The sequence below is a fragment of the Ananas comosus genome, linkage group 17, assembly GCF_001540865.1.
Source record: "Ananas comosus cultivar F153 linkage group 17, ASM154086v1, whole genome shotgun sequence".
NCBI classification, from domain to species: Eukaryota; Viridiplantae; Streptophyta; class Magnoliopsida; order Poales; family Bromeliaceae; genus Ananas; species Ananas comosus.
Genome location: NC_033637.1, coordinates 5573320 through 5599588, shown reverse-complemented (window position 1 = coordinate 5599588; position 26269 = coordinate 5573320). Strand labels below are relative to the sequence as shown.

The 26269-nt window shown below is 38.2% G+C and overlaps 5 protein-coding genes across 8 annotated transcripts in view; 3 read left to right on the top strand and 2 right to left on the bottom strand.

Annotated features, from left to right (window-relative positions):
• The window catches only part of LOC109723384 (serine/threonine-protein phosphatase 7 long form homolog), a 4352-nt gene extending 2798 nt beyond the window's left edge, over positions 1–1554 (top strand). The window contains exons 2-3 of the mRNA XM_020251724.1: positions 292–723; positions 816–1554. Coding sequence (XP_020107313.1) covers positions 292–723; positions 816–1400 — 1017 coding nt within the window. The 3' untranslated portion in view covers positions 1401–1554. The remainder of the gene's footprint in view (positions 1–291; positions 724–815) is intronic.
• Positions 2091–8261, top strand: LOC109723382 (receptor-like kinase TMK2). The gene is made up of 7 exons (XM_020251722.1): positions 2091–2104; positions 2210–2293; positions 2432–2452; positions 3865–3949; positions 4500–4554; positions 7126–7735; positions 7853–8261. The coding sequence occupies exons 1-7, from the start codon at positions 2091–2093 to the stop codon at positions 8259–8261; spliced, it is 1278 nt and encodes a 425-aa protein (XP_020107311.1).
• LOC109722697 (putative pentatricopeptide repeat-containing protein At3g25060, mitochondrial) lies at positions 6678–14243 on the bottom strand. The gene is made up of 4 exons (XM_020250808.1): positions 12080–14243; positions 10963–11315; positions 10312–10598; positions 6678–8232 (listed from the first exon to the last, which is right to left on the bottom strand). The coding sequence occupies exon 1, from the start codon at positions 14203–14205 to the stop codon at positions 12385–12387; it is 1821 nt and encodes a 606-aa protein (XP_020106397.1). The 5' UTR covers positions 14206–14243; the 3' UTR covers positions 6678–8232; positions 10312–10598; positions 10963–11315; positions 12080–12384.
• Positions 17597–20370, top strand: LOC109723173 (cyclin-dependent kinase G-2-like). Of its 4 annotated transcripts, none has more exons than XR_002219633.1 (3): positions 17598–18968; positions 19057–19199; positions 19488–20370. XR_002219633.1 is itself a non-coding variant. In XM_020251449.1 (2 exons), the coding sequence occupies exons 1-2, from the start codon at positions 17818–17820 to the stop codon at positions 19115–19117; spliced, it is 1212 nt and encodes a 403-aa protein (XP_020107038.1). In that variant the 5' UTR covers positions 17598–17817; the 3' UTR covers positions 19118–20370. The 4 variants fall into 4 exon arrangements, 1 of the variants encoding a protein (XP_020107038.1); XR_002219634.1 differs by having other exon boundaries at positions 19454–20370; XR_002219632.1 differs by having other exon boundaries at positions 17597–19623; positions 19742–20370.
• Positions 22146–25745, bottom strand: LOC109723381 (SWI/SNF complex component SNF12 homolog). The gene is made up of 3 exons (XM_020251721.1): positions 25722–25745; positions 22686–24298; positions 22146–22600 (listed from the first exon to the last, which is right to left on the bottom strand). Exons 1-3 carry the CDS (start codon positions 25743–25745, stop codon positions 22525–22527), a joined length of 1713 nt encoding a protein of 570 aa, XP_020107310.1. The 3' UTR covers positions 22146–22524.

The window sequence follows — 26269 nt, the reverse complement described above, 5'->3', positions numbered from 1 at the left end:
TCTATACTATATATAGCGCTAGGCTACTATACTATCTATACTATATATAGAGCTAGGCTACTATACTATCTATACTATATATAGAGCTAGGTTACTATATAGAAGAATCTAAATTTCTTCAAATTTTGATAGAAAATACTTTAAACTATATAGATTAAGATTAACATTCTTGATTTTGAATTTAAAAGTCCTATGCTCAAATTTTAAAGATTATTCAATTTTCACCGTCTATTTTCACAATAGTTCATTATATGTGTTTTGATAGCTAATCATATGTATTTTTCACAATAGATTATATGGAGGTCTTATGACGACGCAGTGTTAGAAACGCTCCCACCTTTTTGTCTAGCGGGGTCCCAGGTTTGGCAATCGAGGACTATCTTAGTCTGCTTCCACATTATTGAGCTCCGTCATCCCGATCCTGTGCTTCGCCAGTTTGGGCTACTACAGCATATACCTGAACCTGTGCTTGCCATACCTCGCATCAATTCACGAGGCAGAGCAGATGAGGATTGGGCGGCATACCACGCCTCATACATTGAGCGTTGGAATGATAGATTAGTAGATATAGCAGAGGTGGCCCCTGAGACAGATCCAGATCCGATACGAGCTACCACTGTTTACATGCAGTGGTATTGGACGATCACCAGGAGGTGGATATCTAGACCTGTACAGCGGCCACCACTCGCCTATCAGCCACGTGGACACGTCGAGAGAGTATTGGTATGATTGTAATTGCAAATATCTTTTTATATTAATTTTTATATATACAAGAAAGTTTCGTATAATCTTTTTTGATTGTGCTTTTATTTCAGGTTGATATCGTGCAGAGATCACATTATACGATCAGACGTGTCCTACCCGATATTTCAGGAGGTGGAGTCTTAGCTACCCTATCACAGGTCGCCGATCAGATGGAGGCAGTTCTGGAGACTTTACCTACGCTTCCACACTATGTACCTCCAGGACCAGCAGACTATGGTGGAGCATCGACGTCCGGCCATGCACCCGTATATAGTCCACCGATGCCATCATCACCGATAGGGGAGCCACCTTATGCTGATGTTACGGACCCGGCACCAGCACCAGTACCGCAGGATCCAGCTCGAGCAGGTGATATTGTTTATTTTAGGCGTCGACGGCGATCGAGGTCTATCCGTACAGATCAGCCCTCCTCTTCAGCTCCTCCACGGCCAGATCAGCCCTCCTCTTCAGCTCCTCCACGGCCAGACATACTACCGGCACATGCTACTGCTGTGATTGAGCCGGTTATTGAGGGTGCTGCTATAGAGCATCTAGACCAGTTGGAGATCTTGGAGCCTTTTGATGAGCATGATGTTGGTCGTGGTCGCGGACGTGGTAGGCGACGTGGTCGAGGAGGTCGAGGGAGGAGAACATGATATTATATTTATATATTATTGTATAACTTGCATTTATTTTGTATATTCTGTTTTGATTATTTGGTATTGATTATATTATTGAGATTCTATTGGTTGTGATGTTGTAATGTGTATTAATTTTGTGATGTTGTGATGTGTATTACTTTTGTGATGTTGTGATGTGTTGTGATGTGTTGTGATGTGTATCTGTATTGTATTCTTATATTGAATCTTGTAATTGATTTTTCTGCGGCAAACTATCAGCTGGGCAGGCAGTTGTATTGGACACGGTGAATGGATCACCGTGTCCAATACAAATGTATTGGACACGGTGATCCATTCACCGTGTCCAATACAAATCTAATGGATACGGTGAATGGTTGACTGTGTCCAATACAAATGTATTAAGCACCCCCGAAAATGGCTAAGTCCGTATCCAATACAACTAGCCAAGCCGTATTTGACCAAATATGAAAGTGAAGGACACGGTAAATGATTCACCATGTCTAAACGCGGTGAACAGTTCACCGTGTTTAGACACGGTGAACGAATCACCGTATCTAATGCAATACTACCACTCCGGACGGGGTGTGAGAAACACGATGAACACGGTGATTGGTTCACCGTGTTTAGACACGGTGAACCAATCACCGTGTTCAACTTGAATACCTGGCCCAGACCCTGCCCGCGTGGCGCTGACGTAGCGCTGGCATGGCAGGGCCAAGGTCATTTTTATAAATAAATTTTGGATAGGACTATTTTTGCAAATAAAATTTGTCAGGAGGCTATTTGCAAAAAAAGCCCCTTTTTTAAGCTTTTTGTCCACGTAGTACTGTCGCAGCGCATTATTCCCTGCTCGGAGGCGGCTTCACCGACGAGAGGTGCTGCTTCTACTTCGTCTCCGTACGTAGAAGGTTTGTGGGCTCTGGAATGTTCCGTTACCAAAAGGGTCTCTCGATTATTCTCTGGATACGTTCTTTGGCATTTTCTAACTGATGCTCTCTTCTTTTTTTTTTGGTTTTTTTGTTTTTTTTTTTTTTCGTTGTTTGCAGTGAATCGCTGATGGAGAGAAGGTTTTTTGTTTGCGGGAACTGGAAATGCGTAAATTATCTCTTCCCGATTCTCTACATTTTATGGTCGTTTTTTTTATTATGCTTTAATAATCCCTGAGTAGAACTTCTTTTTTTCTTTTTTTTTTTTATTCCTCATATTTGTGTGCCGTCGATAGATTTTGGTTGTAGTAGTTAACTTGTACAATTCATTAACCTCTCGAAATACCAAATTCTCGTTAATTTGCATCATCTTTTCTTGTTTGACACCATCGACCTGTATGTTTGTGACTAATTGATTTATTTATTTATCTTTTTTGAAGGTGGTGTTTGTGACTAATTTAGCGAAAATATCTACAATATTGTTTAGTTTAGATGTTGCTGCATCTCATGTATTATCAAGTGCATTTCAAATGTGCTGTTAAAACTTGCTTAATGCACTTTTCGTTTTCAAACTTTAATTGGACTTGTGGTTTTTAAACTTTAATTTGTTTCTCAAACTTTAATTTGCTATAATTTTTTATCCGAGCATTTTAGATTGTTGCAATCAAGTCGCGAACATTCTGGTTAGTGCATGACTTTTACCATTTTTCGTGATTTCATCATCTATGTTTGACATAGAAGTCTGAGCATAGTATTTTGTGAACTTTACCTGTCGGGCCCATTTTGCCCTGTTCGTTTAGGCCCTGTTTGGAGGTCAGAGTTAGTTATCCAAGGATAACTTATTGATATATAAAAATTTTCTAGTATGATTGCAGGGGACGAAGCAAGAAATTAAAATTCGGAGGCCAAGATTTAGATTCGATAGAAAAAAAAATTCAACCTTGGATAATAAGAAAAAAATTTTGTCAGATTCACTGATCAGTTATTACTAGCAACAATAATAATAATATGCTCAAAAAGGAACAAGACCATAAGAGTTGAAGAGAAAGGATCGAGAAATTTGAAAAAAAAATTGAGACACAATTTTATTAAAAGAATTAATTTGGCCCCCCAAAATTAAAATTTATAATATTTTATTTTTATTACAAAAGACTTCTATGTAATTTGAAAAAAGTTAGGGGGGCCATGGCCACTGTGGGCCCGGCAATGGCTCCGCCACTGTTAATGATTGTAAGAAATCTGGTTGATTTCAGCTCTTTGAGAGGTCTTGATATTCATGATTTGCTAAGATAACATATTTTATCTATATGGTGATTTATTTTGTCCCAAAAAATTAACTTAAGGCCAAAAATAATATCCAATTTTAGGCATTTAATCACACTTTTCGTCTACGAAATATACAAACTTCTTAAGAAAATTATGGAGATATACTGAATAAGATATTTATGCATCCGTGCAGAGCCTTAGCTTATCCCTTATTCAGAGCTCAATCTTATTCACATCATTGTTCTAGCAGTTTTTTCATGTTCTGTGACTATTTGTACTTTCTACAGTGTAGAGATGTTGGTAGACCTTGATCTACATTCGGTCGTTCTAGGACATTTTGAAAGACGCATGTTGTTCGGCGAATCAGATGAAGTAAGTTCCTCGACAGAGATAGTTTAAGCATTTATATTTATTCATAAGTTCAGTAGATGCTTATTTTTATTAGTAAATAGTGTTTATATTGGATTACTTTTCGTCCGATGGGCCTTACAAGAATTTTACTCTGTTTTTCTCTTTTTTGGTTGATCCGTATTTTGACTTCTTGTTATTAGATGAACATAGCCTAGGGATGCAAATTATGTTTTATTCAACTTCTTATTGATCTTATTTTTGGGTTATTTTTTTAATATGGATTTTATATGATTTTTGTTTTTTTTTTTTTTTTGGAGAAAAGGTAGCATGTTGCCATTTCATTCATTAGAAAATAAACNAAAAAAAAAAAAAAAAAAAAGGGTCAACAGGAATTATTACTGAAGCAGAAACGAAACCATAAATCCTTAAGAGTTCTAATCTCGGCCAACAAGTACCCCGACGAGAGCTTAGTATTCGCGAAGATTCTTCTATTTCGCTCCAACCAAAGAGCCCACAAAGTGACAGCGATAATCACTAATCTCTATCCCCATGTATACCTCCTTTGCAACAGATCGCCTCCCATAATTCCTTAACCGATGAACAGTTTCGAAGAAAACGTTTGTTTGGTAGTACACTTTCCAGCAAGGCTGTAGAACACGTACATCTTAAAAGGAGGTGGTTAGGGGTGGAAACAAGCCGAGCTCGAGCGAGCTTACCTTGGCTCAAATTCGGCTTGAAATTAATTTCGAGCCTAAATTTAAGCTCAAGCTTGGATTGAAATTAATTCGAGCCGAGCTCAAGCGAGCATAATTTCAAGTCGAGCGAGCTCGAGCCCTAAACGAGCCGCTTGAAATTCTCAACATCATACGATCAATAGTTTAATTTGTATAAAATATTTTCTATAATTTGATACAAAAATATGTCTAATAGTTCAAAGTACAAAATAATTATATGAAATATGGTATTATAATATGAAGAAAAATAATTTATGAGTTGAATACTTAATCTTTTCAGGCTCACATGTCTTCTCTTCCGCCTTCAATCTCCATATTATTCATTTTATTTACGCAGTCAAAAATAAATAAATTATATAGATAAATATTGGATTAAACTATCCAATCATATATAACTAAAATTAAAATTTTATATAAATAATAACTTTTTACTTTAAAAATATTCTGTTTTTTCTCAAGCATATAATTAATAGCAAGGTAGGCAACGGCGGGCATATACTGTTATTTGGTAACTTGGAGGGCTTCCGGCTTGGCTACTTAGGGTGAGAGACAGAAAAAAGAAATAGAGAAACATATTGAAATTATAGAGCTCTGTATAGGGGTGGAAATGGGCCGGGCTTGGGCTGGGTATTACTATCCCCAAGCCCGGCCCAAAACAAAATGTTGGGCTTCGGGTCGGGCTTTTACCCAATTTTTTAAAAATCAAGGCCCGGCCCAAGCCCAAGCCCAAGCCCAATGCCCAATACCCATCGGGCTTTGTGGAAGCCCATTTTATGCATGTATCATATAATACATAAATACTTTTATTTGTATAAAATTAAAATAAAATACCTATTTTTAGTTTTATCACATCAAAGAAATTAATATCTAACATCAAATATATCATAATATAGAACTAAATATTTTGTTAATATATAACATATCCTCATATATATAAGTACATATCATTAATAACAATATATACTATATATGATATATTATATCATTTATTTCTTTTACTAGATAAATAATATATATAATTAAATATTTTATTTTGATAATTAATATATCAGGCTTTTGGGTCGGGCTCGGGTCGGGCTTAGACATGTCCAAATAGGCCCAAAATTTTTTCGGGCCTAAATTTTTAAACCCGGCCCGAACCCAAAGTTGTATTTTTAATATCCAAAACCCGGCCCAAACATGGCCCATCGGGCCGGGCTTTGTTTAGGCCCGGGCCCAGTTCCACCCCTAGCTCTGTGAAAGAAAGAAAGAAAGGAAAAATGAATAAATTTAATGAAATTTTACTCTTTTATTTGTCTGTTGGGTTTGTTTTTATGGGCCAACAATATTGGCCTAATTATAATTAAACTCAGATTATTCACTCAGCCTATATATATATATATATATATATATATATATATATATATATAGAGTGAGGCTACTATGCTATCGGAAGCACGGAGCCTTCCGTGCTTCCAGCTCGTTTTCGATGTTGCGACTTTCGAATCGTCGATCAGCTCCGTTAAACTTGATCTAGAATATTTGAAGTATCTAGAAAATAAATTATATAATTTTACGATATCATTTGCCTAGTGAACGAAGGGGCTCAAAATCAACGGCTGAAAATAAAAATCTTACAAAATGTAATAATATGACATTAAAATTTTAAATCAAAAATATTGATCTTGTTTTATAGAAATTATTTTTTCAGAATCTAGGCCAAACGGCTCCTCCAAATTAAAATCTATATTGTAGAAATTATTTTTTCAGAATCTAGGCCAAACGGCTCCTCCAAATTGCTTTTCGTCATATTATAGAGCTCCTTGCCAAACTCTCCAAAACTTATTTTTATCGCATGTGTGCTAAAATTTATAACTGGCAACATAAATTATTATAGTACACTGAATATATATATGTGTATCAATTTTTTTTTTTTTGAGAGATAGGTAGCACGCTACCCGCTTCGTTTATTTCATTTAGAAATAAACTTAGCTAGAAATGTGAATCAACTAGGATTCGAACTTAGGTCTCGGGTACCAACCACCGCTTTGCCACTTGCTCTAGGGATGGTTGGTGTATCAATTTTTTGATTATATAATAGGGTATTGTGTTAGAATACCGATTTTAAAGTGCCCCTTTTTGTTAACACCATAATTGGAAAGAAACAAAAGAAATAATGGCGAGCAGGAATCTTGCACAAGCAGGAATCTTGCACAAGCAGAGTAGGATTATTCAGATTTCGAAAATCTACTTCTTGCCTTTTTTGAAAGTATTTTTCTTTTTAAATCCTGAATACATCTTCATTTGTTTTTTTCGACGGTGCGAAAATGGCTAAGTTCTCGCATCTCATATCCTTTCTAATAACTTTTCTCTGCTGTTCCAATGTCTTTACCTTCGTATCGGCTCTGTCCGTCGACTCCCAGCTCATGTGGGACATAGTCGGGAGCTTCTCATCCCCTCATCTTCCGGGTACTTGAGAAAAAGGCACGGACCCCTGCGAAGGACCGTGGATAAATGTGGGATGCGACAAAGGCCGAGTGACGGACCTCGTATTCTACGATCTTCAACTCTCCGGCACTCTCCACCCCTCCATCGCCAAGCTCTCTGCCCTACAATCTGTCGACCTCAGCAACAACCCTCTTTCTGGACCGCTACCTTCCTTGGCCGACCTCGAATTTCTTGACACCCTCATACTCCATGACACGGCCTTCTCCTCTATCCCCACTGACTTTTTCTCCGGTCTCATTCGCCTGCGGCGAGTTTCCATGGACAACATCCCTCTAGCACCGTGGAGTTTACCATCTAGTCTTTCAGGCTCCTCGAACCTCAGTGATTTGTCAGCATCTAATGCCGGCATCACTGGCGCGATTCCCGATGAATTTGCGTCGTTATCATCTTTAGCGAATCTCACGCTATCTCATAACAACCTAACCGGTCATATCAGCATGATCGGCGCGCCGCCGCAATTGGTTCGCATAGAACTGCAATCAAACCACCTCACCGGCCCTATCCCCGATCTCTCTAACCTCACTCTGCTGCAGTCTTTCCAAGCTCGCGATAACGATCTGACGGGAATCGTTCCGCTGTCACTAAGGTGGCGCGCCACACTTCGAAATGTCTCGCTGTCGAACAACAAACTGCAGGGCCCGTTCCCGGTCTTCTCTGCTTAAAATATTTCAATTGATGTTGGCGGCAAGAATAGCTTCTGCAGGACGGTGCCCGGGCCGTGCGACGCAAGAGTGACAATACTGTTAGAGGTGGCGGCGGGATTCGGCTACCCGCTCGAGCTAGCTAGTTCCTGGACGGGGAACGATCCTTGCACTGATAGCAGGTGGCTCGGGATTGGTTGCGACGCAAAGGCGAATGATATCGTTGTCCTCGATTTCTCGAACCGCAATTTCTCAGGGACAATCTCATCGAATGTTGCCGAACTCACCTCACTGAAGAAGATTGTGCTGAGCAACAACAGACTGCACGGATCCATTCCGGAGAGCCTGGCCGCTTTACCTGTGTTGCAGCTGCTGGACGTCACTAACAATAATCTCTCAGGAAAGGTGCCGAAATTTCGCAGCTCTGTTACGTTGAAGCTGTCTGGAAATCATTTTGACAATGGTTACTAGTAACCAATGATATCTATCTAAGCAATATGATTGATGTTCAATGAAAGAGTTTTCTGTGAGTTTCGAAAAAATTAGATGATTAAATTACTTATATATAATGGAGTCGGCTAAATTTTCTCCTATTGTTTCTCTCTTTCTTTATCTTTTTCTTCGACAAGTTGAAGACACGTTCTTGATTTTTGTTTTTTTTTTTTTTAAAAAAACTAAGCTTTATAAAACTGGTGGATTTTCTTTTTTTTTTTTTTTTTACTGTCTTTTATTTTTTTATGTTTTTGTGGTTATTTTAGGTATTGTTTGATACATTGGTTTCACGTAAAATTGTGAAAACTATTTTTTTTTTTGTGAAAAATATTTTTAGAAGGAAAAAAAAATTTATGCTCTTTAGTATTTAAAATAAACTATGATGAAATGTAACATCTTAAATTAATTAAAAATATTCAAATCAGTATTTGTGAGCCATAATTTATAAGCGCTTATAAGGAATTAACCTTATTATATTATACATGCATATGTAAAAAAAAAAAAAAAAAAAATCATAGAAGAAAATAGTGAAACTAATTTGAATAAAATAATAGAATAGTATAATTGGAAGATGGGATGGTGGAGAAGAATTATTCCGTACAACAGATCTATAAGTACATCTTATACACCACATTTCTAAAATTTTATTATAAAAATTTAAATCCTATAATTTTAAGTACATAAGTGTTTTTATATTACGATCACAGCTAGCTGTATGATTAGATTTTAATTTAGTAAACCCTAGAAAAAATAGGAATATTTGAAAGACTTACTTAAAATTAAGAAGGATACTTTGGTCCTCATGAATAAATAAGATATATTTGAAGTTTTAAAGAAGTTTGAGATATTTTTTTTTTTTCACTAAATTACAGAAAACCTCCCTATCAAAACTCGATATTTTACTTTTCCCCCTGTCATTTAAAATCCTATACTTTGCCCCTTTGTAAAATAAAAAATATTCACAGGAGATACGATGTGAATTGTGACGATAAAATGACAATGTTGCCCCTTACCATTTTGCTCTCACCATGTTCACAGGAGAGAAGACTGAAGGCATTTTTAGCATAAAAAATGTATAATAATATTTTATAAACGAAATACTAACGGAATACTAACGGTAGGAAGCGAAGTGAACATTTTTCATTTTACAAGGAGGCAAAATGAACATTTTTTATTTTATAAGGGGACAGTGTAGATTTTTAAATGATAGAGGAAGAAAGTAAAAAATCAGGTTTTGATATAGATGTTTTATGTAATTTAGCCTTTTTTTTATACTAAAAACTCCAAAGTGATTGACTAAACCCTAGGACCCTAGGATTGATGGTTATAAAGACTTAATATTTTCATTATTAAATGGAGAAATGGAAAGAAATTTTAGACTTTGTTTCAAACGGATCCTGAAAAATTTATAATTTATCAAATAGCCTAATCCTGTTTTGTCCAACTCAAGACTGGTGGAGAGAAGAGTAAAGGACTATAAATAGTTCACCACATTTTTAAAAAACTTCGGCTTGTTCGTATCTTTTGTGCAATATAATTGTAGATAGGTTATTAGAATTTTTATTTGGTTGTTATATTTGTAATGTGTATTGCTAGAATTTTTTTTTTTTGTGTTCTTAAAATTTTTGTATGGTTATTTAGGATTAAATGTAGAAAATTAAGAAAAAAAGGGTAAATCATTAACGGTTATTTTTCCAAAGAGAAAAAGGATAAACAATTGACTATTATTAAAATCAAAGATAATAAATAATTTATCGTCTTCTAGTTTTTGCTCCACCCTTAAGCTCAAGCGGGACGAAAAAAGATTATTTGCTCTTTTTTTTTTTGAGATAGAGAGAAGTAGTATGCTACCCGCTTCGTTTATTTTTTAAAAAATAAACTTAGCTGAAAATGTGAATCAATTAGAATTCGAACTTGAAACTTGGGTATCAACCACCAAATCCTTTTTAACATAGTTATTTGACCAAATATAAATCTTTTAAGGGTTATTCAAAAAAAAAAAAATCTCTTTTTCCTGTTACGGTGTTACCTCTTTTTCTTGCGATCCAACGGCGCACAAATGAGCAATCATGGACGTTACAAGGGAAATGGAAGGCATCAGAGAACAGCCAAGAAATTTGAAGCAAGGACTATGATGCTTTTTTGACTTGATAAAATGGACAAACTCTGATTCTTCTTATTTCTTTCCCTCTCATAACTTTTCTGCACAAAGTTGGCAAATTTGAAATAAATTAGCTGTTTCAGGCGGATAGAAACTGACCTACTGTTCCAGCAATATCTTCAGCTTATTCGTCAAGACGATCCTGGAAAACGATCCTGGAAATTCGAAAATAACAATCAGCTTGATTTACATTTAATCAACGATTAGGAAAAATCATTGTTTAGTAGCACTTTAGCAATCCCAAATTCAAGTTAGCACTTTAGTAATCCGAATGACTAAGAAACATCATGACAGGCATTCTTCAAGTACATGAAATTTATTCAACAAAGAATAAAAGAGATCTCTATGATGACAAAAATTCTCACTGAAAGTTTAGTAGATGAGTCTAAATACTTCACAAGAACAGAAGTTGAGCAGTCTGACAAATATCTTATTGTGACAAGATGTAACTTATTGTGACATGATGTAAATAATAGTTGTGTATCAGCAAGAACTTTGGCAAACTGCTAGAGAACTTACTATGGTTGCAGATAATTGAATCTTGAATATATTGATTTTCCTCTCCTCCCTTACAGTGTAGTTGATGATTCTAATCACCAGACCAATGATATCTCTTGTGCCGGTTGATCATATTAAAGATTCCGCAATAGTGTAGCAGCTACAAGTTGCAGCTAGGAAAACAGCATTCTTAATGGGAGCTTCTCTCTTTGGGTCCAAAAAATCATTTTAGCTTTCCGCCACTGCCAAAAACTTCACACTACTGCTTCTGGAGTAGAGAAAATGTTCCAGGAGCACTGATATATCACCTGCGGCTAAGGGCATGTAGTTACTGCTGCAAATCTGAAGTGCTTCGCAGAACAGCAGTGCATCCTCTGCAAAGTATCAATTGCAGGTCAATTGTTGAAAATTTGAGAACATTTTGCCTCGAGTAATTTAGATAAGTTGTTGACCAATCTTTATATTGACTGATTTTGTTTATGTGCTAAAATTATCTTCAATTAGGCTACCTAGTTTCCGTAGTAAGGCTAGTCTTTCCTACATTTCCATTGTAAAGCCACCAACCAAAAAAGTTAGAGTCGATTAATCCGAGTTAAAAGTAACAAAAACAGCCTGTATAGAGACGAAGCAAAGAATTCTTTGCTGGCAAAGGGATAATTCCTACTTCCAAACAATAAAAGCTCTAATTTTGAAAGTTCTAAAGAGGATTTCTTTTCACTTTTAAACCTCATTTCGATCCCATAGAAATCAATCACAAGCAACTCGACTTCATTACTACATAGCAAGAAGGCAATGTCAAAAGTGAAAAAGTTAAAATTTTAAGTAATAAGCAAGTAGATAATAAATATATCAACTTAGAAGTCAGAAATATGGCATGCCTTATTTTGATCATAGAATCTTGTTTAGTATGGTGCTAATTCTAGCACTATCGATTTAGTTTGTTTTTTGATCAGAGACTGGTTTAGTTCAGATAGTTTAAAATTCGACTCCCTACAATTACTAGTTATTATATAATTGAGGCATTCAATCTTCACCCTCAAACAAATATTATGACCAGATGTCCCCCAAATTCAATTAATCTCCGTCAAAGATGGGGAACTAAATGGGAAAAAGATGAGCACCTCAGATAAGCATATACCTTTATCAAAGCGGCTTCCATCCTTTCTCTTCCATTTAGAGGTTCCATGAATGCGAGCTCCTTCACCCAATAAAGGAGCTAAAACCATTCACCTTTACCAGTAATCAACACAAGAGCACATTCCATCTTTAAAATGGCGAAACCTTTTCACATCTCTCACCACTATCTCTTGATTCATGATTCTCAAAATGTACTTGATCACATTGTGTCAGTCCCCAGATACCCTTAAATTCTTTATAATCACAACCCTAGTCCCAGGGCTAGTGTTCAACAACCCAAAGGCAATGGCCAACCTTTAACTATGACTACATAACATCCTCCTCAAGGTCATGAAACACAAACTCAGTTTTCGGAACATAACTCATTTTCCTCATCTCAAAACCTAGCTTCTGTAGCATTTCTGCAATCTTTTCATAATGTGGATGGCTCTTATCCTCCATAAGAAATGCGTGGAGCTGACCACACACTTCCACCAAGCTATACCCTGGAACCTTCCTCATACCCATACTCTTCATTACTTTTCTTACCTCTATTACTTTGTCCCAATTCTTTGCTGCAGCATAAACATTGGAGACCAATGAGTACACCCCTAGATCATCAGGATTCAGGTTTAGAACCTTTTCTGCTATATATTGTCCAAGCTCCAATCTTTTATGATTGAGACACCCAGAAAGAAGAGCGACCCACACTGCAATCCCTGGCTCAATCACCATTGATTTGATTAGCTCGTGAGCTTTATCGACATGGCCAGCTCGAGCCAAAAGATCTACGATACAAGCATAGTGCTTCTCGCCCGGCTTGATCCTATATTCTCTAACCATGCGATCGAACCAGTAGCGCCCTTCTTCTACAAAGCCTGAGTGGCCAAGAGCTGACAAAAGAGAAGCGAAGGTAGCCTGGTCAGGGTTTATTTTGGTTTTGTTCATCTCTCGAAAAAGGGAGAGGGCATGCTTCCCGCAGCCATGAGCGCCATAGCTAGCAATCATAGTGTTCCAGGAGATCAAGTCTCTTGAACTAATCCGATCAAAAAGGGCACGGGCGCTTATTAAGGAACCACATTTTGAATACATGTCAATAACTGCAGTAGCAGAAATTCTTTCAAATTCGAACCTTCGTTGGATGAAACAGTGGATCGACTTACCCAACTTCAAACACCCCATTTGAGAACAAGCTAGAATGGCACTCACAAGCGCAACCAAATCAGGCTCCAGCCCACAATCCTGCATCTTGATTAGCATCGACAACGCATCCCCCGCAAGCCCATTTTGAGCATAGCCCGAAATCAAGGCGCTCCAAGAAACCACATTCTTATACGGCATTCTATTGAATATAAAAAGTGCAGTGTCCAAGAACCCATTTTTAGCATACATGTCGACCAGGCTAGTTTCAACAAGAACATCCAAATTGATTTCACGCCGCACCATGTACCCATGCACGGAACAGCCCATCCGCACATCTCCCAAGGCCGCAGAAGCCTGTACCAAGCCGACCATTGCAATCCCATCTCCCTCCATCCCTTCCAACCGCATCCTCTTATACATTCCAATCGCCTCCAACGGCTCCCCGGCGTTCACAAACCCCGTAATCATCGTTGTCCACGAAACAACATCTCTTTTAGGCATTTCATCGAACACCTTCACCGCATCATCCATCTTCCCGCATTTCGCATACAGATTAAGCAGCGAAGAGCAGACAAATACATCGTAGCGGTAGCCGAGGTCCGCCGCGCGGTTCTTGATCTCCTCGCCGGCTTCGAGATCCGACAAATGGGCGCAGGCCCTAAGGGCCAACGTGAAGGTGGAGCTGTCGGGCCGTGCCAGGCCGGGACGGGCCGCGAGGAGGCGGTAGAGGCGGAGGACATCGGCCGGAGAGCCGAGCCGGGAGTTGGCGACAATGAGAGCATTCCATGTTGAGATGGTGGGGTTGGAGGAGGTGCGAAACACGGCTCGGGCGGCGGCGACGTCGCCGAGACGGGCGTAGGCGGCGATGAGGTGGCCGGGGGAGTGCGGGCCGGCGAGGGCGCCGGAGATGACGATGAGAGCGTGGATTCGGGCTAGGGTTTGAGCGCCTCCGCATGAGAATAAGAGTTGCTTGAACGATGATGGCCGATACTGCAGGGATCGCATTCCCCCAATTTTTTTTAAAAAAAATTGAAGCGTTTTCACGGGGTTTTAACTTTTAAAGCGTGCTAAAATGGATGCTCGTCCTTGTATTTCCTAGGAATTGCAATTTCGCCTTAAATAGTCTTAGATAGATAAAGGCCTATGGCACTTTTCTGAACTATGAACTATTTTGATTTCGCTATTCAATTTTTTAAAAGTTTAATCAGGCTATCTAATTTTTTAATTCGTTTGATTTGAATCAGTAAATGATAATTTAACTTCAAATTTTAAATGCATCATTTATTTTTATTCATGCAATTTTTCAAACTATAAATTTATTACAATAAGTAATTATGTTAAAGCTTAAAGTTACGGTGCGGCTAACTGACTCAAATCGAACAAATTGAAAGATTAGATAATAAAATTAAAATTTTAAAAAAATAAATAATCAAATCAAAAGGTCCATAATTTAGGTGAGCATTGTATATTTTTACAATAGTGCTTCACCAAATAAGCCCCTCTCTTTTGACTTTTTGTCTATTTTAACAACTTCGTACCTATATTTTAGTTTAATATTTGCATGCCTGTGGCCCTGTGATCCATTTACCAACATGAAAAATAGTAAAAATGCAGAAAATATCATTAATGAGGGGTCTATTTGAAAAGAAACTAAAGTGTTAAATTGATATATATATATATATATATATATATATATATATATATATATATATATATATATATATATTTATTTATTTATTTATTTATTTATTTATTTATTTTTAGTGAAGGTGGGATACCTGAGACGCAAGGTAAAGTGCACTGATAGTTTCTATAATCAAGCCTATTATTTAAAGAAAACTTATAATATTTTTTTTTGAGATAAGGTAGCACGTTATCTGCTTCATTCATTGAAATAATAAATTAGGCTACAGATGTCAGGCAACCAGGGACTCGAGAAAAAGACGTCGTGGTGGTAGGACTTCTAATTTGTTTGGACAAGTAGTTTCGAGGATTTCAGCAGCTCCTCCAACCTATGCACAGCCAATAGAGGATCTAGTTGGATGTTTCAAAAAATCAGGTTGTTTTTTGCCTTCCACATGATCCACCAGCACACAACCAATTCAAGAAGGCTATGACTCGTATTATGCAATCCTTTCTTAACCATCAATCTATTTCAGACATGAATTACGTTGCCTCCTAGTTCCGTTGCCTGAACACCCTCTATACACATCATCATGATGAACTAGCTAAAGACGCATTGAGCGTCCCTAGAGCAAGTGGCAAACGGCTTGGTGGTTGGTACCCGAGACCCAAGTTCGAATCCTAGTTGATTTATATTTCCAGCTAAGCTTATTTCTAAAATGAAATAAACGAAGCGGATAGCATGCTATCTTTTTCTCTCAAGAAAAAAAGGACGCATTGAGCGAACAGGTGGTCCACAGTCTCCTCATGTGACCGAAAGCTTATAATATTTCGCTAACGAAATGCATGATTAAATGCCTAAAAACACATGCTATATTGGGCCTTCTATGTCATTTGCCATAAAACATTATAAATACAATTAAATGTGTACTAAATAGAAAACTAATTAATTAAAACAAATTAAACTACACAAATGGTAAAAAAGAATCACACTAATTTAGATTAAATAGAAAATATATTCAAAATAGTTATAATATATCTATAGTTTTAGTTGGGAGAATTAACAGAATAAGACTTTTAAATTGAGGGAGAAAAAGGCATTCATCAACTAAATTAAAAAGATACTGAGTCGTTTTTTTCATGAAAAATAAATTTAATAGCCCCATATAATACCACAAAATTATTTATAATTGGGTATACCTAAGGAAAATTAGTCTAAAATCCTTAATCAGTGTGATGGATGACGTTTTTAATGTAATTCATTAATTTATAAATGACAAAAATAGTATTAACAATTTTAAAATATATCTATAATATTTTAAAAATTTTGAGGGCCAAAAAAACCCTTTTCCCCGAGTATTTTGACTTTCTTGGTGGTCAAATGAAGCTTAATGTAACCAAATCCACGTCAGCACATAGTCAAACTTCAATATGGTTTCTTGGCGACTGGGTTACGCCTTATTCCGCGCGCCTTCCGTGTGAGTAAATTGCACTATAGTCCTTAATCTTTAGGCGAAGTTCCATTGTGGTTCTCACACTTGCCATTCAATTACTCATGGTTTCACTTTTATTCTTATCTATTTTTATCAATAGTGAAAAAATTATTGCTTACAACCATACATCCATGTACTAGATATTTTAATGACTTTTTTAATCTTATGTTTCAATTTTAGCACCTCCTAACTTATAACTTTTCTTACATAAAAATTAGCTAGTGGAGTAAAAATATAATATGGATGAACAATAAAAGGTCGTCTATCTTACTAGTTTATATTGTTCCAAAAATATTGAATATTTCATATTAGAATAACAAATTTGTTATTATATTATACTATTTATAGTACCAAGCACTTGGTACTGTCGAGTTTTTTGCTGCTAGATCTACCATATTGATCATTTTCACATGTTAGATTATACTATTCAACCAACCACACATTCAAATCTAGTAACTACCATTATCGTAATTAGATACAACTATCCTAGGAGTATAATTTTGTTATCAGGTAATCGTGATAATATTTTTCTTAGTGGATATTTGTAATTTTCACAAAATTATAATATTATAATATGTCTAAAATTTCGACAACTCTTTGTATGGTGACAATCTATGTATTACGAACACTTCTATAAGCTTCGCACGTCTGTATCGGACACGCGCGTATCAGTGTCGAACATGTGTTCGATGTGGACACTCCTTGAATGCACATGTAATGCCGATCTATAGCATAAACAATTAAAAATATATATATGCATATTTTTATTTTATTTTTTTTATGCATATATAATGAAAGATGATAAATATTTAGCTTCTTTATAAATGCATACAAATTTTTTGACAATATAAATAAATTATGTATGGTGGAGAATTTTTTTCTTAAAATATATGAACAATCAATAAAAAATTTACTAAATTTCACTCGTACGGAAAATATAACAATATTTTATCAAAATTAATATTTTATATATAATAAATATATATTATTATATTAATAATACTGTATTTTATTAGCGGTGTCCATGCTATGTCAGTGTTTTAATTTTTTGAAAGCTGTCAAGTCGTTGTGTCCGAATCGTGTTATGTCTCATATTCCATGTCAGTGTACATGACAATTTAAATATATAAAAGACTCTCGAAATATTACAACTCATGAAGATGAGTTGTAATTGAAAGTGCAAGCAACAAGTAAAGACTAATAAGAGAAAATAGTGTTGAAAGTTTAGAAATTAAAATAAAATTTTATTCAAAGCTTGAGGACTGAAATGAAATCCACGTAAAATGTAAGGACTCGTGGTGCAATTTATCCGCTGCAACGCTCTGCATATAAACCCCGAAAGCTCCCTCGCGGGAACGCGAGAAGAGATCTGAGGTTAGCTCTCTCTCTCTCTCTCTCTCTCTTTTACTTTCAATTTTTGTGTTTGATTCTCTTCGATCCCTCCTTTTAGGGTTTTTGGCTATCAACTTGAGCGAATTTGACCTCTGTGTGCCCGATCTCAATGGGGGAAACACGCAACCCTAGCAAAAGGCCTCGCCTTTGCTCCACGAACCCCAAAGAAACAGTCGAAAACCCTTCTTCTCCAATCTCGAACCTGAAGACCAGGTTCCTCGGACAGGCGTCGGATTCGAATGCGGAAACCATGGAAGCATCACAATCACCCTCGACAATAAGCTCGGAGGGTCGATTGCGATTTCGTAGAAGCATCGATGAGTTCGAGAGGCTGAACAAGATCGGGGAGGGCACTTACGGTGTTGTGTATAGGGCCAGGGACAGGATTACAGGCGAAATCGTCGCTTTGAAGAGGTTGAAGATGGAGAAAGAGGGGCGAAAGGGCTTTCCGTGGAGGAGGGAGATTGATTGCCTCGCGCGTTGTTGTCGCCACCCGTCGATCGTAGAGCTCAAAGAAGTTGTTCTAGCCGACAAATCAGATCACGTTTTCTTGGTCATGGAGTATTGCGATCACGATCTCGATCGCGTGATGAAGAAGAGAAAGCAGCCGATGTGCGAGAGCGAGGTGAGGCAACTCATGAGGCAGCTGTTTCGCGGGATTCAGTGCCTTCACAAGCATCAGTTTCTCCACAGGGATCTGAAGCCTTCGAATATCCTACTGAACGAGCTCGGTGAGGTAAAGATCTGCGATTTCGGGCTCTGCACGAAGATCGGAAACCTCCCTTACACGCAGCCGGTGGTGACTCTGTGGTACAGAGCGCCGGAGCTTCTTTCGGGAGCTGAGAATTACTCTACTGCTATTGACATGTGGTCTTCGGGGTGCATAATGGCAGAGCTGTTGGCGAACGAGCTGTTATTCTGCGGGCGGTCAGAGTTTGATCAGCTGAGCAAGATATTCAGAGTTCTCGGGACGCCGAACGAGGATATGTTGCCAGGTTTTGCTGGCCATCTGGGTGCACCTTTTCCCCGTTCTCGGAGGTCGTGTAGTAAGCTGCGGGAGAAGTTTCCGGCGACGGCTTTTTCCAGCCGCCCAACTCTCTCAAAATCCGGATTTGAGTTGTTGTCCGCGCTTCTAAATTACGACCCTGAGAAGAGAATGACAGCAGATGCCGCTCTCAAACATCCATGGTTCAGTGAGGCCCCTGCTGCTGCTCCTGTTGAGATTGTGCTCCCCTTTCATATGCAAGATGCGAACGGCAGGTATAGAGATACAGATGATTTTGCCTTGAATTGTGATCTACCATCTCCTTATTTTTATGTGTAATTTAACTTTTCGTGTATTATGCAGGAATATGAGACATAGATTTATTTCTACTCATCAAATTTCAGTAGAAATAAGAGTGTGCTGATTTTGCTTAAATGAATTAATTGCGGACTTTCAAACTCTCTTCACAGACATTGGCTCCTTGTGCTATAATTTACCAACCTAAGGTGTGTATTCTCTTACATGCTTTTTTCCCTTTTTTTTCGATTTCTTGTCCCAAATCAAAGGAAAGCATAATTTGTACATATTATAGGGGTCTTTTAATGTCCTTACTGCAGAGTATTTTAGTGTTGCCTTATGCATTTAGCTTCAGATAACCTTGGATTTTAAGTGGAATAAAAATTACTGATGCTGCGTTGCAATTATTTCACTTTGCCATTTCGTATTTTGAGTTCATTATGAATGTTGACGTTTTTTCCAGGTCTAATATTGCATTCATTTTGTCTCTGGATCAGCTGTTTTTTGTACATCATATATAGCAGTGCCGAGGCATGTTAACATAGGGCAAAACATGCGATCGTGCTATGAGAAGTCGAAAGCCACCAAAGAAACCGGAAAACTGCTTCGTGCTGTTGCTAAACTACAACTCAGGTTTGGGAAAATATTGCTCAAATAAAATAGAAAGGAATCATATGACTACTACATGCGAAAAAAAGAGAAGCAGATGTAAGTTTGAATATGCATACTAAATTTAGTCTTATGCCTGCAGAGAACAAACCGCTGTAGAAAGAACTGTTTACCGCTGAAAATTCTAATATTTCAATAAAATGAAGGAAGAAGAGATCAGTTCAGGGGAGAGGAGAAGGAAATTAACAAGAAAGAATCAACAGGAGAGACGGAAAAATGGATAGAATTTAATATGGAAATTTTTTTCTCAATTTTCTTGATAGTAACACTACATGGCCTTTCAAGTACTGCAGATGAATGAAACAAATCCTGCAATTGTGTCCTAAGACAAAATGCACTACCAACCAGTTTGTCGCAGAATAGTTAGTCAGGGACTTGATTTCATGGGATCCAGGTTCCGCTTTCGGTTTTACTTGTACATGTAACAAACTCACAGCATTACCAGCAAGAGAGTATTGAAGAACTGATCAACATAGAACTTGTGTAACCCACTATTAGCAAGTTAGTCAAAGAAACTGTCCATCAACATATATTTTGACTCCTATCAGGCTCTATTCAAGAGCCATATTAAGCTATCACCCTCTAATGAACTCTTCATTGATTCCTCCTTTTAATTTCGTCAACATCTTTTAACTCAGGTTTCATCCTATTGAAACTTTGTAGCAATTCTTAAGATCTTCCAAATTTACAATGTGTTCTTCAACTTTTCAACTACAAATAATTGCGAAAGCGCAATGCTAGATATCATAATATGCAAGGTAATAAATAGTCTATGAAACCAAAGGCACCAAATTAAAAGCGCACACAGCATACGAAAGACAGGTTTGAAGTCCTAGCTTAGTACGAGATGTTTGTACGCTCGCCATCGGCTCGCTATCGTTCGATGTTAGCACAAACTCAAGTCACTCTTGTGTACTTTGAAGGCTCCTCTTTATTCCTGTGTGTAATCTTGTCTAAAATAAAAGAGTTTTTCAAGTTAGGTTACAGGAGAAGTGCAAGTTGGGACCAGTGCTAGATACAATAGTTGATAAAACAACAAGTAGACTAAAGACCATCAAGTGCGAATAGGAAGGATGTCTCTGACAAATTTAAGAGGATACAAAAATTTGCATACATAAACAGAGTTTATGATTAAAGTAGCAGCAGGCATTAGGTTAATCCTTTTCAACTTGTATTTTTTTGAATTTACAGTTCATCTTAATCGATACACAAAAGATCAAAATATATTCTTTTTAACATCCAAAAATTTACCCATCGAACGCATTAAAATGCACACTCATTAAAATTGCTGACTAATTTTAAAATTTTGCAAATTGTGCAAAGAAATATGCATTCCAAAAATAGGAAAGGAAGGCAGAGTGGAAATTTAAGTTCCCTTAAAGCTGTCAAAAGAAGTCTCCACCTTGATTCTGCAGAAATTGGAAATCTAAATGGGTCTTGTAACTTATTAAGCGCAAACATTTTAAAGCTACATTTAGGATCAACAAGCTTGCATACAGAAAATTTTCTATAGTTACGAGTTTTTTCAACTTTCAAATTTAAATAAGAGGTTGAATCTATTATTTCTGACTAATGATTCAGCAGCTCTGGTTTCCCCAGTTGCCGCAAATACTAATGAATATACCTAATCTTACAAACCAAAATAGTTGACATTTCTATAAAACGCTAACAATGTACAGATCACCTTTTTTACCTTGAATTATAAAATTCTCTATCCATGTAACTCCAGCATTTCAGACAATTTCTAAATCTATTACCAAATAATATAGCCAACTATATAGTGAGAACGAGAAAATTATGAAAGAAAAGAGTAAATGATGAAGAAAAGGGAACAGATTAGGTGAAAACTTAAAATTATATTTGATAGAGAAAAATACATGGTTAATTTGAGCAAAATCAACAACATTATACTGACATGGAAAAACTGCATGTGTTCAAAACAATAAGCATTTCATTTGTTTGAGAAGTCATCTTTATTAGTTGCACCAAATGCAAGTCTCACCATACAATTTATCTAGTCGGAGGCAAGCGAGAATGATTATGAATCTGATGAAATTAAAAGTTGTAGATAAGACAATGTAAAGGGTCAAAAAAAGATAAAAGTAAAGATAATAAACTGCAATTTCCGTTATGAAGTAGAACTCACAATAGGGAACAGTATATAAGTACCACTATCTGAGTTTCAAACTAAATAACACTATGTATGATAACATGAACAGCTTCCTAAGGTACTACAGATGACCCATAAGACAGTCGACGATCAACATTTACGGCTGAGGGTTCTCATGAGAATAAATTCATTGGCAAGGCAGCACACAGAATCAAGAATAGTTGGTAGACTGAAAAAAATCAGCATTACCAGGTCTTCATGTCAATGACCCCACAATAAAAACACTATAATAAATTAAAATAACAATGCAAGGCTAAATACTTAATGTTGTAGAACCAGTAAATATATCACTGCCATCTTAATAAGGCGCAAGTCATCACTTGAAGCTCAAAATATTCAAAATATTAAAAATATATACTGTGTGAATTTGATTCGCATGTGGACTTTGAAAAGATAATATCACAAACTGACTTACAACCACTTGCCAACAACATTAAAAAGAAAGGAACAGAACACTACTGATTTAGGTTAATACCTTCACTTTCTTAATGGCGATAAATGAGATTTGAACTACTATCGATCACTAGCGGAAGATGCAAATAAAGCAGCAAAGAATTTAACATATCTAAGGGCTCCCAAGTCAACAGACCATTGGAGCATTTTCAATAGCATGTATACATTCTTCTTGACCAACTTACTTGGCGGCATGTATGATAATCCAGTTGTTTTCTTCACAAAAGCAGTACATCGATCTTCTACAATGTGCTACTTGGAGCGTCATTACCACCAGCTGGTTTGCGGTTCAGATACCTTATCGCAGCATCCTCCACCCTAACGTACCACCACAAGAAGGAAAATCAGTAAACATACCCGAGAAAATTAACAAATCCCCAACACAAGAAAGTTAGAATCTTACCAAGGTTGGTTGTAAAAATCAGCACGGCGTTCCCTTTCAGCATTCCGGCTCGCTTCCCCGGAAACAAGTTTCAAGTCCCTACTTTGAGAGGCTATCAAAGCATTGATAAACTCGACAGGAGACTGACTGAACCCAAGAAAGAATGCCCTCCTCCTACGATGCTCGTGAATCTTCTTAATAGAAGCGCATATCACCTCATCACAAGCTTCGATATCTTTATGCTTCTCCGTATTCGCCAGGAAGGCGGACATCTCCTTCTGCAACGGGAAAGGAACGTCAACGAGCACATCATAGCACGCGTTCCCCACAGCCCCGTTCCCCGAAAGCCTAATCCTGTGCTCCAAATGAATCGGTGCAGGAGGAATCAAATGCTGCGAGATCTTCTGGGAAATCATAGCAAACTTCAATTTGTCTTCTCCAAACACCTTCCTCAAAGGCGGGTCGCAAGTGAAATAAGAGGGGTCACTGGGATTCTGAAGCTTCTTGGCCTTAACATACTGCCATACACCGGCTATGATCCTCGCGCGGGTGTCAACCTCGATTCCAAGAACCTCCATCAGTGCAGGGGAAACCTTGAACTTCTCGGGGTTGTAATTCATGTCTAGCCGTATGCTAGCAGTGAACTCCTTATCCCCCTTTCGCTTCACCTCGAATCCTTCCTGCGGCACGGAAGAGCGGGAGTTCTCCCAGACGATCATCGGGTTGTCCGGGTACAAAGCCGGGTCCAATTGGATCGTGACGCGCTTGAAGAAAGACGAGAACTTCGGGTACATGGGGTTAGGTTTGGGCAGGCCTGCGGCCGGGTCGGCATCGGCCCCGTCTTCCAAGATCCGCCCGACGATCTTCAGCGACCAGGACGGCGGCGGCTCGGCATTCTTGGGATCGGGGATCGCGCGGGTTTGGTTGGCGAAGGTGTTGAAGACGTAGATCCGAAGAGTCCTCTGCAAGGAAGGAGGGTTCTTCAGGGCCTCCTGGATGTCGATCTTCTTCCTCGCGAGGGCGGCGTCGACGCGGGCCTCGAATTCGAGCAATTGGGTGTAGAGCGCGGATTCGGGGAGGAGGGCGGCGACGCGGTCGGGGAGCTGCTTCTCGGGGAGCTTCCGCTTCTTGCGCCGGGCGGCGGGGGTGAGGTCGGCGGTCTTGAAGGCGGGGATGGGGGCGNCGGGCGGGGGGCTTCGTGGGGGGTCGCTTGGGGCCCGACGACAGGCCGGGGGTGGAGAAGGACGGGGAGGAGCCCATGGGGGCGCCGCCGGGGTTAGGGTTTTGGGGGCCGGAGCCGAGGTGGATGTGGAAGGGGGAGTTGAGCGGAGGCTGAGAGGGCGGTGGGGAGTTGAAGAGGCCCTGGAAAGAGGATGAGCCCGGGATTTGGGGAAGCGACGGCGGCCGGAGATGCGAGAGTTGCGCCGCCGCCGCCGCCGCCGCAGCCGCAGCCGCTGCGGGAGACGCCGCTGCGGGGTTGCCGAGAGGGGAGGGGCCGCCGAGAGCCCTAGACGGGGCGCCGCTGTTCCCGGACGCCATTGATGGATCGAAACCGAAACCCTAGATCGAGGAGAAAGGGGGATCAAAGAAGCGGAGACGAACTGGAAGAGGTTTAGTAAGGGGAAAAAGAAACCCTAATAACGAGTTAAAGGATTAGCCATGGGAGATGGGTCGGAGAGGGGGCAGTAAGAATCTCGATGGGAGGGTTTATTAGGAAGAGAGCTCACAGCTCGTTCTATTTTCTTCTTGGAATACTTTACCACCGGTATAATTTTATATTTTTTTACTTTAGTAACATATGATAATACTTTATAATTTTTTTATTATTTATTTATTTATTTATTAAATCAGTAAAAAAGTTAAAACTAAAGATACTAAAATAAATATTTAATAAATCTAGATAGAATAGCTAAAGTTTTTTATATATAATTTAACGAAATATTAATGGATGAGTTGACAAAAAGAAAAAATAAAATTATAATTAGACCATGAGATACTAAAGTGAGAAAGTACGAAACCACATAGATAATACTTGAAGTTTTATTCTAAAAATTTTAAATTTAAGAATTTATGTGTATAAAGTTCCATATCTAATTATAATATGTATTTATCTGAATTTCTAAAATATGCTAAATTTATTTATACAAAAGTTAGCAGCTGCCATTTGTTTATAAAAAAATAATTTTTCAAGATTTTTTTTGTTCTGATTCATAGTATAATGTATGATCTGTGTAAAATAATATAAAATTAGAATGAAAATATAAGAAATAAAAAATAATGTTAAATACAACAAGGAAAAATACATTTTAAGTATGAAAGATTATTTGTAGAAAAGGCTAAATTGTAAAAAATCTCTCTACAAATATCTTTTTTTATTTTTTTATTTTTAAAAATTTATATTTAGACTAAAAATTTAAAAATATTTTTAGGGGTGCAATGTATAGGGCGGGCAAATAAGGAGCTGGCTTGTGCTTGACTTGTGTTCGACTCGATATTCGTCTTACTCGAGTTCGACTCGAAATTAAATTAGCCGGGTTTGAACGGAAAAAAAAATTTGAAATTTATTTCAACTCGAGCTTGAGTATTACTGGGCTCGCTCGAATTAGACTCGAAAAATTTAAATATCCATACAAATAGATTAATTCACAATTCTACATATATACGTGACAGCATTTCTTTTACGAATAAAAAATTAGTTTCCAGATTTTTTCATGAGTAAAAAAATAGTTTCCAGATATGGGTCCCTTTTCCACGAATAGAAAAACGATATGGCTCTTGGCTTCTCTTCTCCTCTGTATATGTGGCAGCATTTTCTTTTTTTAACGAATAAAAAAAGGTTTTCAGATTTCTCTCATTTTCCCTCGCGCCTCTTCCGAGGCTTCTCTCTATCTCTCTCTTCTCCTCTGCCTCTTTTCTCTCTTTCCTCTCTCTCCTGTACACCTCTTCTCAAGCCTCTCCACGCCCTCTACTGCCCCTTTCTCTCCTCCCTCTCTCCTCTACGCCTCTTCTCAGGCCTCTCTCCACGCCTCTCTCGAACGTTCCGCCGCTCGATTCGACCGCAGGTGCGATGAGGCCGTCCATTGGGCGGTTTCTAACTAATCGCTCTCCCTTCCCTACTCCGAGCTTCACCGATTGCCTCGGCCGCTTGTGGGATTAGCCTGTTGATTGGGCGGTTCCTCCTGGGGCTAAACCTAGCCTATTTTTTCATGATTTGGGTTGGCTCTTTACAGATCTGGTGAGATTTTCCTAACTCTCTCTCTTCTCCGCCTACCTCGAGGCCTCTCTCGATCGCTCCGCCGGTCGCCTCGGTTGCCTGTGGGATGAGCCCACCGACACGTCGATTGGGTTGTTCCTCCTGGGGCTATACCTAGCCTATTTTTTCATGATTTGGGTAGGTTCTTGCAAGATCTAGTGAGATCTCCTTAACTCTCTCTCTCTTCTTTGCCTACCTCGAGGCCTCTCTCGATCGCTCCGCCAGTTGCCTCGGACGCATGTCAGATAAGCCCATCGATTGGCCGGTTGCTCCTCCGCCTAAACCTAGCCTATTTTTTCATGATTTGGGTTGGTTCTTTACAGATCTGGTAAGATCTCGCTAACTCTCTCTC

Coding starts and splice junctions, on each gene's coding strand:
- LOC109723382 (XM_020251722.1), top strand. Junction 4,555..7,125: donor TCGAAGAAAACGTTTGTTTG/GTAGTACACTTT, acceptor CTTGAGAAAAAG/GCACGGACCCCTGCGAAGGA. Junction 7,736..7,852: donor ATCGTTCCGCTGTCACTAAG/GTGGCGCGCCAC, acceptor TAGCTTCTGCAG/GACGGTGCCCGGGCCGTGCG.
- LOC109722697 (XM_020250808.1), bottom strand. CDS start 14,205: ATGCGATCCCTGCAGTATCGGCCATCATCGTTCAAGCAACTCTTATTC.
- LOC109723173 (XM_020251449.1), top strand. CDS start 17,818: ATGGGGGAAACACGCAACCCTAGCAAAAGGCCTCGCCTTTGCTCCACG. Junction 18,969..19,056: donor ATGCAAGATGCGAACGGCAG/GTATAGAGATAC, acceptor TGTATTATGCAG/GAATATGAGACATAGATTTA.